Raw genomic sequence first — 11,195 nt, 5'->3', positions numbered from 1 at the left:
GTTCTTTTTTTTTTTTTTTTTTTTCTTTTTTTTTTTGGCTGTGGTGCCTAGGCATAGGCGAAATGCGTTAGGAGGTGGGTTTGATAAAACACGTCCTCAAAAGCTTAATACGACTCATTCTGTCACTGCAAAAGGCTTTGCAAGTGTGGGAGAAGCATTAATCACGTTCCTCCATTCTACGGGAGAAACAATACCCTTCGAGCAGCAGACGAGTTACAGTTGAAGTGGCCTGGCCAACCCGGACCATTATCAAAGTGGGCCGGTTTTAGCGGCTAAAATCAAACCCGGCCCACCGATTTTAGTAGTCCGGCTGACCGGTTTTGGCTGCCAATATCTGTCCGCCGGACATTTTTTGGCCCGGACCAGTTTTTGCGTGACAGGTGTGGCCTATTAATTTTTTTTTAAATGATTTTATGATATTGCCACCGTCTACTCTCAGTCTCAGATTATGTTGTTGACGTCCCTTCAGCTTTTAAAATGGGCAAAAGTTGTCTGATGTTTGTCTGTCGAAAATCGCCAACAGTAAAGTTATATATTTTTTTAAATACAGTATAACAAGATCCAAAATTGAATCATTCATCATTGCTAATACAATAATTTTTTTTCTTCTTGAAATTCCAAATATAACAATAAATGTAAGCATAAAATATCGAAAGATTGTATGACTGACAAATGGTACAATGGTAGGCCAAGACCTGTTCGGGAGGTCCTGAAAAATAAGCCTGTCTACCATACTGTATCTCATAAATTATCTTTTTAACCCACTGCCAGCATTGAAAAAAAAAACGCATTAATAATTAGTCCTATACCAAACTACTGTTTAGTAAAGAAAAATAAACAATTTATGCCAAATGACAAGTGACGTAATTTTTAAAATTATTAAAGTGACTCATGAGGGCGTACGTACTGTATTTCACATTGTGGCGCAATGGATGCAGTTAATACAGATTGTAGAGGCATAGACTAGCTCGGCGTTTGTTTCAAAGCCTGTTAAGTACTCATAACATCTAGGAATATACTGTACTGTAGAGGACCTGCTTTACAGAAGTAATTTTTTGTTTTATTCGTAGGTAGTGAAATGCACATCTTTTTCAAAATGGAAGGCAAGACTTTTAAAGCCAACACTTGATCTAGAAATGACCAACAACAACAGAGCAAAACGACTTGCGGCCCCCAGCGAAAGGGCCCGATGATACTGGCAAATAGAAATAGGCTAGGACCTAGAGCCTACTGTAGGTGCTGTACATACAGTGGGCTCTAGGTGTAGGCCTAGTCCAGTAATACCAGTTAGTCTGCTATTATGCCAAGCCTACCTAAAAACGATGACGGTCTAGGCTTAAAGTAGAATGCCTAGTCCTTCAATAGTGAGCCTGATCAAATATAATATTAATTTTTAAATTTGTATTGTAGCTTGACCTAGGCCCTATCTATGACATATGTAGGGCCTAGTTAGGGCCAGGCAGGTACAGACGTCGTAGTAGAACTAGCCTAGGCCTACAATAGCTACTGTAGGCCCTAGGCCCTGCTTCGTAATATTTAGCATTATGTAAGTGCTATTATTATGTATATGTAAGATGGTACAGTAAGAAAGACCCTGGAAATCCTGTAGTACATGCATAACATGCTCCTATATGGCCTAAATAATGACATGTGATGTTTTCTTCTAATAGTAATGACAACATTTGAAGTTAAAAGGTTGCTGTTAACCTCAGCTGCCACATTGGTGATGGTAGTCTGGACCTATTTTTGGTTTCGAAAATCAGAAGATGAGGGTTCGGAGGATGACGTAAGAGAACCCAAGGAGTTAAAACCAATTTCAAAGTACAGAAATGATAGCAGAACGATTGTAGTCATCAGTACCAAAGAAGACTTTAAAGATGTTCTACCAAAGCTTATAAATGACCTACATGCTTTTAAGGTACAATGTATAGATGTCGTAAAACAGCTTAAAGATGTATTGTCCCTTGCTAATGTCGAAAAATCATAAACAAATTTTTGAAATAAACTTGCTCATATTGCAATAGCTTACAAATTATTAACTTGTGCATAAAAATTATCGAATTAAAAAAAATATGTACCCTGATTTTTAAACCAAAAAATCAGTAGTGAGCTTGGCTGGTGAATGTAATTCATTATGATAATACGAAGCCAGAGGTGAACAGGGCTCCGGGGAATGGAGCCAAAATATTTTATACAGTGCAGCGGGTTAGTAATAATAAGTTTGTTTACTTCATTACCACTACGACTGACAATGAATGGTAACATAGGGTCAGAATGGCTAATAAACAATACAAAGCTACAATGTTGATAATAACCCTGAGAAAGCTCAACAGACTCAGCAACAACATGAAAATATTGTCAGTGAGAGGGGGATTTTTTTTTTAGCTTTTACCAGACATTCTCTTTTGAGAATAATGTTATTTTTACTGCAGGTTTTAGGTTTAGACTGTGAATGGTGTACTAAAGTGAAGGAAGTTAAGCCAGTCGCATTGTTACAGATTGCCACTAACACTGGCTTATGTATACTCATCAGAATGAACCATTTCAAGTCCCAAGCTCAACTGCCAACTGAACTTCTTGATATATTAGCAGACAAAAGGTATGAATACTGTAATTAAATACTGAAATTATTAACCGCAAAGCTACTGAATTCTAGTATTAGTGCAGTTTATTTTTTTTTTATCTTTCATGTGGGAAGCTCCCACTTTTATTATCTGCTTGTTTACATAGACCAACTCAACTGATGAAAGGGAAAATAATACCATGTTGAGTACCTTCACAATAAATTTTGCTAAAAACGAAACAATATGGCATTTTGATAATATCATTGTCCATTTTTTGTAAAAATTCTTTAACCTTTTTAATTATTTTAAAAGTTTTTCTAGTATTTGCATTGTTGACAGTAAGACAGTACTTTTTATTATTATTTTTTTGTTTTTAATTATTCCTAATATCATTACTACAATGCCAAAATAGTTTAATTAACAGTACACATAGAAGAACGCACATGTATTGAATTACCAGTATATACTTAACAAAAGGTTCAGGCCAAATAACATATTTATATGTAACAAATTTATCAATACAAGTATGTAGTTGATATTGATTTTTGCTGTTTTAAGCCCAGATGACAATGTGAAATTTTATGTGATTTGCCCAAGAATGATATGATATCTTTTATTTTATGCCCATCAATAGCGCTGGGATGGCCAGTGCAAACCACTGGGGCTATTAGGGACCAATTCATAAATAGTTCTAAAAATAATAATTAAGAATAATTTACAACCCAATATTTTGGAATAAAATAATGGCCTGTGGTCCCTTCAATATTATTTAGGTGTAGAGGAATAGTTGTTGATTACTGTGTTCATTTCAATTCAGTGGTGGATTCAAGGGGGCCCTACTCGGCCTGGGTCCCCTAAATTTTTCAAAATAGAAGTAAACTATTAAAGTTGAGATTGCCACTTCCGGACATCTAGGTGCCATAATCATAAATTTTCTTACCACAGCCACATTCATGGTGGGGCTGAGGTGGTCTTGACTCTTAATCAGTGAAGGTCTCTTCCTGAGCCCCTCTATTTTAAAATCCTGGATCCACCACTGCAGTTGTTTAATTTTACCTGCCACCAATTTTTAAAATTAGTTTAGAATTGCTGCTGAGAATACATAGGCCTCTCTTGAAATAGTTACGAAGGTTCCGATTAACATTAGTATTAGGGTTAGGGGGTAAAAAGTAGCACTTCTTATGATGAATTTTCTGAAAATGTCAATCAGTGTACCTATAGTCCTAGAGTTTTCGTTCTCCCAGCAACCCTGTTCCCCACAGCCTTCGGTTGACACTTCACATCAAATGGCCCGGCAATTAATCCTGCACTGGGAACAATTCTCGCCTAGCTACGCTGCTGACGCCCATGTATTGGCGAATTGCAGATAGAATGCGCATTGAAATCAACTTTTATAGCGCATTACACAATTCAGATTGTCTCAAAGCACTTGAAGAATATGAAAAGATAAAGAAAACTAACCAATGAACTATTCTGAAAGTAATCAAAAACAATTTACAAAGAATAAATTAAGAATGAACCAGGAACACTGCACTTTTCTGTAGCAATTTGATAAACAGTACTCACAGGTGCTCTAGTCATGCTGGTGACTAATCTATCCTGAAATAAGAAACAAAACGTGAAAAAATATCGCAAAGAGTGAACAAAAAAGTTAGAGAGACTGAAAAAGTTGTGTTGTCCTGTAACAACTAATTGTACTCTAATTTATTGCCATTTTGGTCCCTAACATAATTTAATAATCAACTTTAGTGATCATGATGAGACTGAGTTTATGTAGAGTATGACTCTTCATAAAAGTTTATCTTTTGTGTTTAGAATAGTTTTTGTTTTTTTTTTTGTTTATTTCAGTATCTATAAGGTTGGTGTTGGTATTATGGGAGATGTGAAAAGGTTAATGAAGGACTATGCAATAGCCCTCTGTGGCATCGTTGATTTGCGTCATTTGGCAATACGTCATCGTTCCATCCAACTATGCATTCAGGGTGGGAGTCTGAAAGAGCTGAGTGAAGTAGTGCTCGGAGTAGAAATGAATAAATCATTTGATCTGAAGTGCAGTGACTGGGAGGCTGACCTTCTCAAACCAGAACAAATACTTTACGCTGCGAATGATGCCCTTGTAGCCGTTGACATATTTCAAAATATAGTAATGATTAAGATGGCAAAAGATTTACCTAGCTTCAGCACATCTGAAAAATGGAACCATGTTGTTGTTCAGTGCAAGGGATTGGTTGATTGTGATTTTAAGGATAAGTTCAGAAGTAAGAGAAAAAAGGTTGATGTTAAGGGGTCACCGACGAAACCTGTTAAAATCTCATCAAAACCACCCAGTAGGATGTTTAGAACACGGAAAGAACCATTGTATCATAACTGCCGCTTAGAGGCCCCAGATGGTAGACAGCTTTGTATTTGTGATTTTAAGAAGGCTGAATGGTACGTAAGGAAGGGCATAGGTACTGTGGTGTCTGAAGATGAACCGTACACAGTGAGGTTGAACTTTGAACCTGCTGCAATACCAAGCAGTGATCAGGAATATTATCTACAGGATAAGGAAAATATCTGTGTTGTTTGCGGGAGGGGAGATATGTACATGCGAAAGTATGTCGTTCCACATGAATATAGAAGGTACTCTTCTTAATATTTTTGTTGTATAGTCCAAAATTGTACAAAACCTACTGTATTATTAATTTTTGTTATTAATTAATAATTACTGTTATGTTTCACCTTTATTAACTGTTTAACTGTAATTCCAAATGATAAATAAACTCCCCAAACGAGCAAATAATTTTAATTTCTTAGTATTATATTTGATTCCTTTTTTGCAATTCTTCAACCTTTGGCCTATTTGTTGTACATGTTTTTAGATGATTAAGCAAAAAAAATAAATTATGATCTATTACAATTTGCAAGTAAAGCCCAAATTAGCACAAAAAATATTCACTTTGTTGTACTGTGTTTTTCTTTCATATTCCAAGATATTTCCCAAAGAAGATGAGACATCATTCATCGCATGACGTCCTCCTCCTCTGCATTGACTGTCATCTGGAAAGCTGGAACCATGACCAATTTCTTCGACGCCAGCTCGCCAACGAGTGTAATGCCGACTTCGACAGAAATAACTCGGAGTACATTGAAGATCACACCGTGCTAAAAGTTCGTTCTGCAGCGAAAGCACTTCTGCGGAATCGCTGTACTATTCCAGAGCCTCGTATAAAAATACTGGAATCAACAGTCAAGAACTACTATAATGTGGACACGGTGGACGATACGTTACTTGAAAAAACAGTAAATTTAGAAACAAGGATTTTAAATGAGGAATTCACAGGGTCACATGGCAAAAAAGTTGTAATGCATAAAGCAAGGCAGAAAGACGGATTATTAGAGTTTGAAAGAATGTGGAGGAGGCATTTTGTTAACACTATGAAGCCACAGTTTTTACCAGCTCTGTGGTCAATTGATTATCAACATCCTGCCCTTGACGATTCTTCATAGTTTAGAGCAAACAAATTATTATTTTGTTTATAGTATTGTATTGTAATTGTGTTGTTGTTCTACGTTCAACCAGGAAATTATTATCACTATAACAACTCACTGATTCAACATTATACATATTCAAATTTTAATTTTAAAGAAACCATTGATACAAATAATTCATTTTAACCAGAGGTGACGGAACTAGGGGGTACTGCGTTATGGAGAGTAATGTGTGTCTGGAAATGGTCTGCCAGTTGGTTGTTACCATGCGCCAGTGATGTTGGAGTACAGCAAGATGAAACTATTTATGTAATGCATGAATAAAGTTCGGGGTTTGTCGGGTAGTGAAATGATTATTGTATATTTTAAGTGCTCCCTCCATGCATAAGTGTAAGCTAAATTACGGTGATTAAATAGCGAAGATATGGAGACAATTATTTCGAAGTTCCCTCTTTCCAAGAGGGGATGCAAATGCTTTGTGAGAATGTGTACGCCGCGGTACTCATTTTCACAAAGGAATACACGCAGCTGGTTAGCTAACAATATGCAAATGTTACATGAACACATGGGAAGAAAGGTGCAATCACGTTCTGTCTGTACTGTAGCGTGGGGGAGGGGAAGGAGGGCTAGCCTAATGATGTACTGTGTATAGTGGGTGACGATGAGGCATAAGATTAGGCCGAGGCCTAAGTAGATTGCAATTATATGTATAGAAAGTACACTTTCAAAAGAAATAAATTAAAATAAGAAAAAAAAAATTAACTAGGGCCTAAGAATAATTCAGTTGCAGACGTACCTTGTTTAAGTATTATATGCTAACTATGCGGCTCATGTAGCCCTTGACTAGGCAAGGCATTCATGTGCAAAGCAGTGGTGTTTGTTTATTCATGAAAAAAGCACGCCGGGAAAGTTTGCCTTACCAGGAAAAGGTGACATAATCTAGCTTATGACGTATGCATGCTAACGATAGTGTGAGTGTGACGTCACCAAAAATAAAAATTTTCTATTATAACCAAAATATTAATAACTACAAGGTTTGTGGGCGTAAATTCAATTAATATGAATTAAGGGTAGCACCATCTCCTTGCCATACAAATTACAGCTCCCATTGACGTCTCTGTCGAGAAATACGGGTAGCGGACATTTTTCTCGCAAATGTGACTACAAAACCATATAGAAATTTCACGTTCCACTTCTGACTCTGAGTTGTGCTTTGCACACGCCACTGAGGGCGGCGTTCCAGGAATTCTGCGTCCAGTTGTTAAAATTTAAAGTTATATTTTTACTCTAAGCCTGGTGTCATTGATACTTTCTTTGAATTCTTAAATCTCAATGTAATCCTGTTTCAATGTAATTTAGTGTATTTTATTCACAAATCATTACAGCAAAATAACAATAAATGTTTATATAAAAACAAGTAGTGAAATCAGAAATTGAAAGTTCCTGTCTTATGCTAGACCCTATGCAAAATCGTTGGTAGCATACGGAACACTTTTATTGGCATAACGAAAACGAAATGTGACGTGAACATTCTTAAAACCCACTATTGAGTTGCGATGGTGGAGAAATGATTAAGTTAGGTTTTGGTTTGTTTATATTCGCATCCAACACTAAGTACTAAACTAATTCCTCCATGGTACTAATCGCTGGAGTGCACATTTTCCCCTTCACTTTGCCTGCGGGCATCGCATAAACATCAACCAACTGCCCACGATTTTAGAAATGAACAATGTATTGAATTAACGCTGCACGCGGGGCCCGTGGTTCCCCTGTTCTGGACACGATATGCGTAGAGACGAACCTATTTTTTTAAATATTATACAGTATACAAACATTATACAAAACGATATTTTCATATATTACATGTCCAAGCCTGTTGTGTAGACATGTAGAATATGCAATTGATTTGAAACACGGGAGTGAACCAGGGACGTTTTGATCTTCAGTTTAACGCTCTCCCAACTGAGCTAATTCAGCTAGTAGACGAAATCCTTTAACCAAACAACATGAACTGCTGAAAACGGGAAAAAAAAATTCTAAAGCGATGCAACAGCCCAACAAAATTACCTTTTGAAAACAACTTTCTAAATAGGTAATGAAACAATGCGGGTTATGTTGACATGAAGAATATGCAATTAAATTGCATATTCTTCATGTTGACATGAAGAATTGCATATTCTTCATGTCAACATAAATTGCATATTCTTCATGTTGACATGAAAAATTGCATATTCTTTATGCAATTAAATTGATGTATTTAAAAAAGAGAATGCCGAAACCCGGGATTGAACCAGGGACCTTTAAATCTTCAGTCTAACGCTCTCCCAACTGAGCTATTTCGGCTGGTAGGCGAGCCGTACAGCCCAACAACATTACCTTTTGAAAACGAAAACCACTTTCTAAATAGGTAATGAAATAATGCGAGTTATGTTGACATGAAGAATATGCTATTAAATTGATGTATTTAAAAAAAAAGAATGCCGAAACCCGGGAATGAACCAGGGACCTTTAGATCTTCAGTCTAACGCTCTCCCAACTGAGCTATTTCGGCTGGTAGGCGAGATTTACAGCCCAACAACATTACCTTTTGAAAACGAAAACAACTTTCTAAATAGGTAATGAAATAATGCGAGTTATGTTGACATGAAGAACATGCAATTAAATTTATGTATTTAAAAAAAGAATGCCGAAACCCGGGATTGAACCAGGGACCTTTAGATCTTCAGTCTAACGCTCTCCCAACTGAGCTATTTCGGCTAGTGGAGATCTTCAGCCCAACAACATGACATACTGAAAACGAAAACAACTTTTTTAAAGTGATAATGAAATAAAGCGTGTTATGTAGACATGTACAATTATGCAATCAAATTTATGTATTTAAACTGAATGCCGAAACAACTACTGAAAACGAAAAAAAAAAATTAAAAAATTTTAGAGCGATGATGTAATAAAACATGTTAATGTAGGCCTAGACATGTAGGATATGCAATTAAATTAATGCATTTGAAAAGAAAATGCCGAAACCCGGGATTTAACCAGGGTCCTTTAGATCTTCAGTCTAACGCTCTCCCAACTGAGCTATTTCGGCTGGTAGGCGGGACTTACAGCCCAACAACATTACCTTTTGAAAACGAAAACAACTTTCTAAATAGGTAATGAAATAATGTGGGTTATGTTGACATGAAGAATATGCAATTAAATTGATGTATTTTGAAAAAAAATGCCGAAACTCGGGATTGAACCAGGGACCTTTAGATCTTCAGTCTAACGCTCTCCCAACTGAGCTATTTCGGCTGGTGGAGATCTTCAGCCCAACAACATGACATACTGAAAACGAAAAACAACTTTTTAAAGAGATAATGAAATAACGCGTGTTATGCAGACATGTACAATTATGCAATCAAATTGATGTATTTAAACTGAATGCCGAAACAACTACTGAAAACGAAAAAAAAAAATTCTAAAGCGATGATGTAATAAAACATGTTAATGTAGGCCTAGACATGTAGGATAGGCAATTAAATTAATGCATTTGAAAAAAAAAATGCCGAAACCCGGGATTGAACCAGGGACCTTTAGATCTTCAGTCTAACGCTCTCCCAACTGAGCTATTTCGGCTGATAGGCGAGATTTACAGCCCAACAACATTACCTTTTGAAAACGAAAACCACTTTCTAAATAGGTAATGAAATAATGCGAGTTATGTTGACATGAAGAATATGCTATTAAATTGATGTATTTAAAAAAGAGAATGCCGAAACCTGGGATTGAACCAGGGACCTTTAGATCTTCAGTCTAACGCTCTCATAACTGAGCTATTTCGGCTGGTAGGCGGGACTTACAGCCCAACAACATTACCTTTTGAAAACGAAAACAACTTTCTAAATAGGTAATGAAATAATGCGGGTTATGTTGACATGAAGAATATGCAATTAAATTGATGTATTTAAAAAAAAGAATGCCGAAACCCGGGATTGAACCAGGGACCTTTAGATCTTCAGTTTAACGCTCTCCCAACTGCGCTATTTCGGCTGGTAGGCGAGATTTACAGCCCAACAACATTACCTTTTGAAAACGAAAACAACTTTCTAAATAGGTAATGAAATAATGCGGGTTATGTTGACATGAAGAATATGCAATTAAATTTATGTATTTAAAAAAAGAATGCCGAAACCCGGGATTGAACCAGGGACCTTTAGATCTTCAGTCTAACGCTCTCCCAACTGAGCTATTTCGGCTAGTGGAGATCTTCAGCCCAACAACATGACATACTGAAAACGAAAACAACTTTTTAAAGCGATATTGAAATAAAGCGTGTTATGTAGACATGTACAATTATGCAATCAAATTTATGTATTTAAACTGAATGCCGAAACAACTACTGAAAACGAAAAAAAAAAAAATCTAGAGCGATGATGTAATAAAACATATTAATGTAGGCCTAGACATGTTGGATATGCAATTAAATTAATGCATTTGAAAAGAAAATGCCGAAACCCAAGATTGAACCAGGGTCCTTTAGATCTTCAGTCTAACGCTCTCCCAACTGAGCTATTTCGGCTGGTAGGCGAGATTTACAGCCCAACAACATTACCTTTTGAAAACGAAAACAACTTTCTAAATAGGTAATGAAATAATGCGGGTTATGTTGACATGAAGAATATGCAATTAAATTTATGTATTTAAAAGAAAGAATGCCGAAACCCGTGATTGAACCAGGGACCTTTAGATCTTCAGTCTAACGCTCTCCCAACTGAGCTATTTCGGCTGGTAGGCGAGATTTACAGCCCAACAACATTTGAAAACGAAAACCACTTTCTAAATAGGTAATGAAATAATGCAGGTTATGTTGACATGAAGAATATACAATTAAATTGATGTACCTTTAGATCTTCAGTCTAACGCTCTCCTAACTGAGCTATTTCGGCTGGTGGGCGAAACCGTTCAGCCAAACAACATGAACTACTTAAAGCGAAAAAAAAAAATTCTAAAGCGATGATGTAATAAAGCATGTTAATGTGTAGGCTTAGGCATGTAGGGTATGCAATTAAATTTTTGCGTTTGAAAAAATAATGCCGAAACCCGGATTGAACCAGGGACCTTTTAGTCTAACGATCTCCCAACTGAGATGATTTCTTTGCCCAAACAGAGGATGCTAAC

At 36.4% G+C, this 11,195-nt stretch overlaps 1 protein-coding gene and 11 non-coding genes across 12 annotated transcripts; 1 reads left to right on the top strand and 11 right to left on the bottom strand.

Annotated features, from left to right (window-relative positions):
• The first annotated feature begins 893 nt into the window (after positions 1 to 893).
• On the top strand, positions 894 to 6,294 carry LOC117113746 (exonuclease 3'-5' domain-containing protein 2-like). Its single transcript, XM_033257188.1, has 5 exons — positions 894 to 1,047; positions 1,671 to 1,918; positions 2,433 to 2,599; positions 4,413 to 5,186; positions 5,537 to 6,294. The coding sequence occupies exons 2-5, from the start codon at positions 1,673 to 1,675 to the stop codon at positions 6,051 to 6,053; spliced, it is 1,704 nt and encodes a 567-aa protein (XP_033113079.1). The 5' UTR covers positions 894 to 1,047; positions 1,671 to 1,672; the 3' UTR covers positions 6,054 to 6,294.
• A 2,011-nt stretch (positions 6,295 to 8,305) lies between these two features.
• Positions 8,306 to 8,378, bottom strand: Trnaf-gaa. Its single transcript has one exon. It is a non-coding gene; the product is annotated as a tRNA-Phe (tRNA).
• A 135-nt stretch (positions 8,379 to 8,513) lies between these two features.
• On the bottom strand, positions 8,514 to 8,586 carry Trnaf-gaa. The gene has a single exon. It is a non-coding gene; the product is annotated as a tRNA-Phe (tRNA).
• Positions 8,587 to 8,719: 133 nt separating this feature from the next.
• On the bottom strand, positions 8,720 to 8,792 carry Trnaf-gaa. Its single transcript has one exon. It is a non-coding gene; the product is annotated as a tRNA-Phe (tRNA).
• A 258-nt stretch (positions 8,793 to 9,050) lies between these two features.
• On the bottom strand, positions 9,051 to 9,123 carry Trnaf-gaa. The gene has a single exon. It is a non-coding gene; the product is annotated as a tRNA-Phe (tRNA).
• Positions 9,124 to 9,256: 133 nt separating this feature from the next.
• Trnaf-gaa lies at positions 9,257 to 9,329 on the bottom strand. Its single transcript has one exon. It is a non-coding gene; the product is annotated as a tRNA-Phe (tRNA).
• A 251-nt stretch (positions 9,330 to 9,580) lies between these two features.
• On the bottom strand, positions 9,581 to 9,653 carry Trnaf-gaa. Its single transcript has one exon. It is a non-coding gene; the product is annotated as a tRNA-Phe (tRNA).
• Positions 9,654 to 9,787: 134 nt separating this feature from the next.
• Positions 9,788 to 9,860, bottom strand: Trnaf-gaa. The gene has a single exon. It is a non-coding gene; the product is annotated as a tRNA-Phe (tRNA).
• Positions 9,861 to 9,994: 134 nt separating this feature from the next.
• On the bottom strand, positions 9,995 to 10,067 carry Trnaf-gaa. Its single transcript has one exon. It is a non-coding gene; the product is annotated as a tRNA-Phe (tRNA).
• Positions 10,068 to 10,200: 133 nt separating this feature from the next.
• On the bottom strand, positions 10,201 to 10,273 carry Trnaf-gaa. Its single transcript has one exon. It is a non-coding gene; the product is annotated as a tRNA-Phe (tRNA).
• A 250-nt stretch (positions 10,274 to 10,523) lies between these two features.
• Positions 10,524 to 10,596, bottom strand: Trnaf-gaa. The gene has a single exon. It is a non-coding gene; the product is annotated as a tRNA-Phe (tRNA).
• A 134-nt stretch (positions 10,597 to 10,730) lies between these two features.
• On the bottom strand, positions 10,731 to 10,803 carry Trnaf-gaa. The gene has a single exon. It is a non-coding gene; the product is annotated as a tRNA-Phe (tRNA).
• Positions 10,804 to 11,195: the final 392 nt, after the last annotated feature.

This window comes from Anneissia japonica, unplaced genomic scaffold, assembly GCF_011630105.1.
Source record: "Anneissia japonica isolate Jap-2015-1 unplaced genomic scaffold, ASM1163010v1 scaffold718_len1063573_cov188, whole genome shotgun sequence".
Classification (NCBI taxonomy): domain Eukaryota; kingdom Metazoa; phylum Echinodermata; class Crinoidea; order Comatulida; family Comatulidae; genus Anneissia; species Anneissia japonica.
Note: the sequence above shows the minus strand (reverse complement) of the source record. Positions and strands in the feature narration are given on the sequence as shown.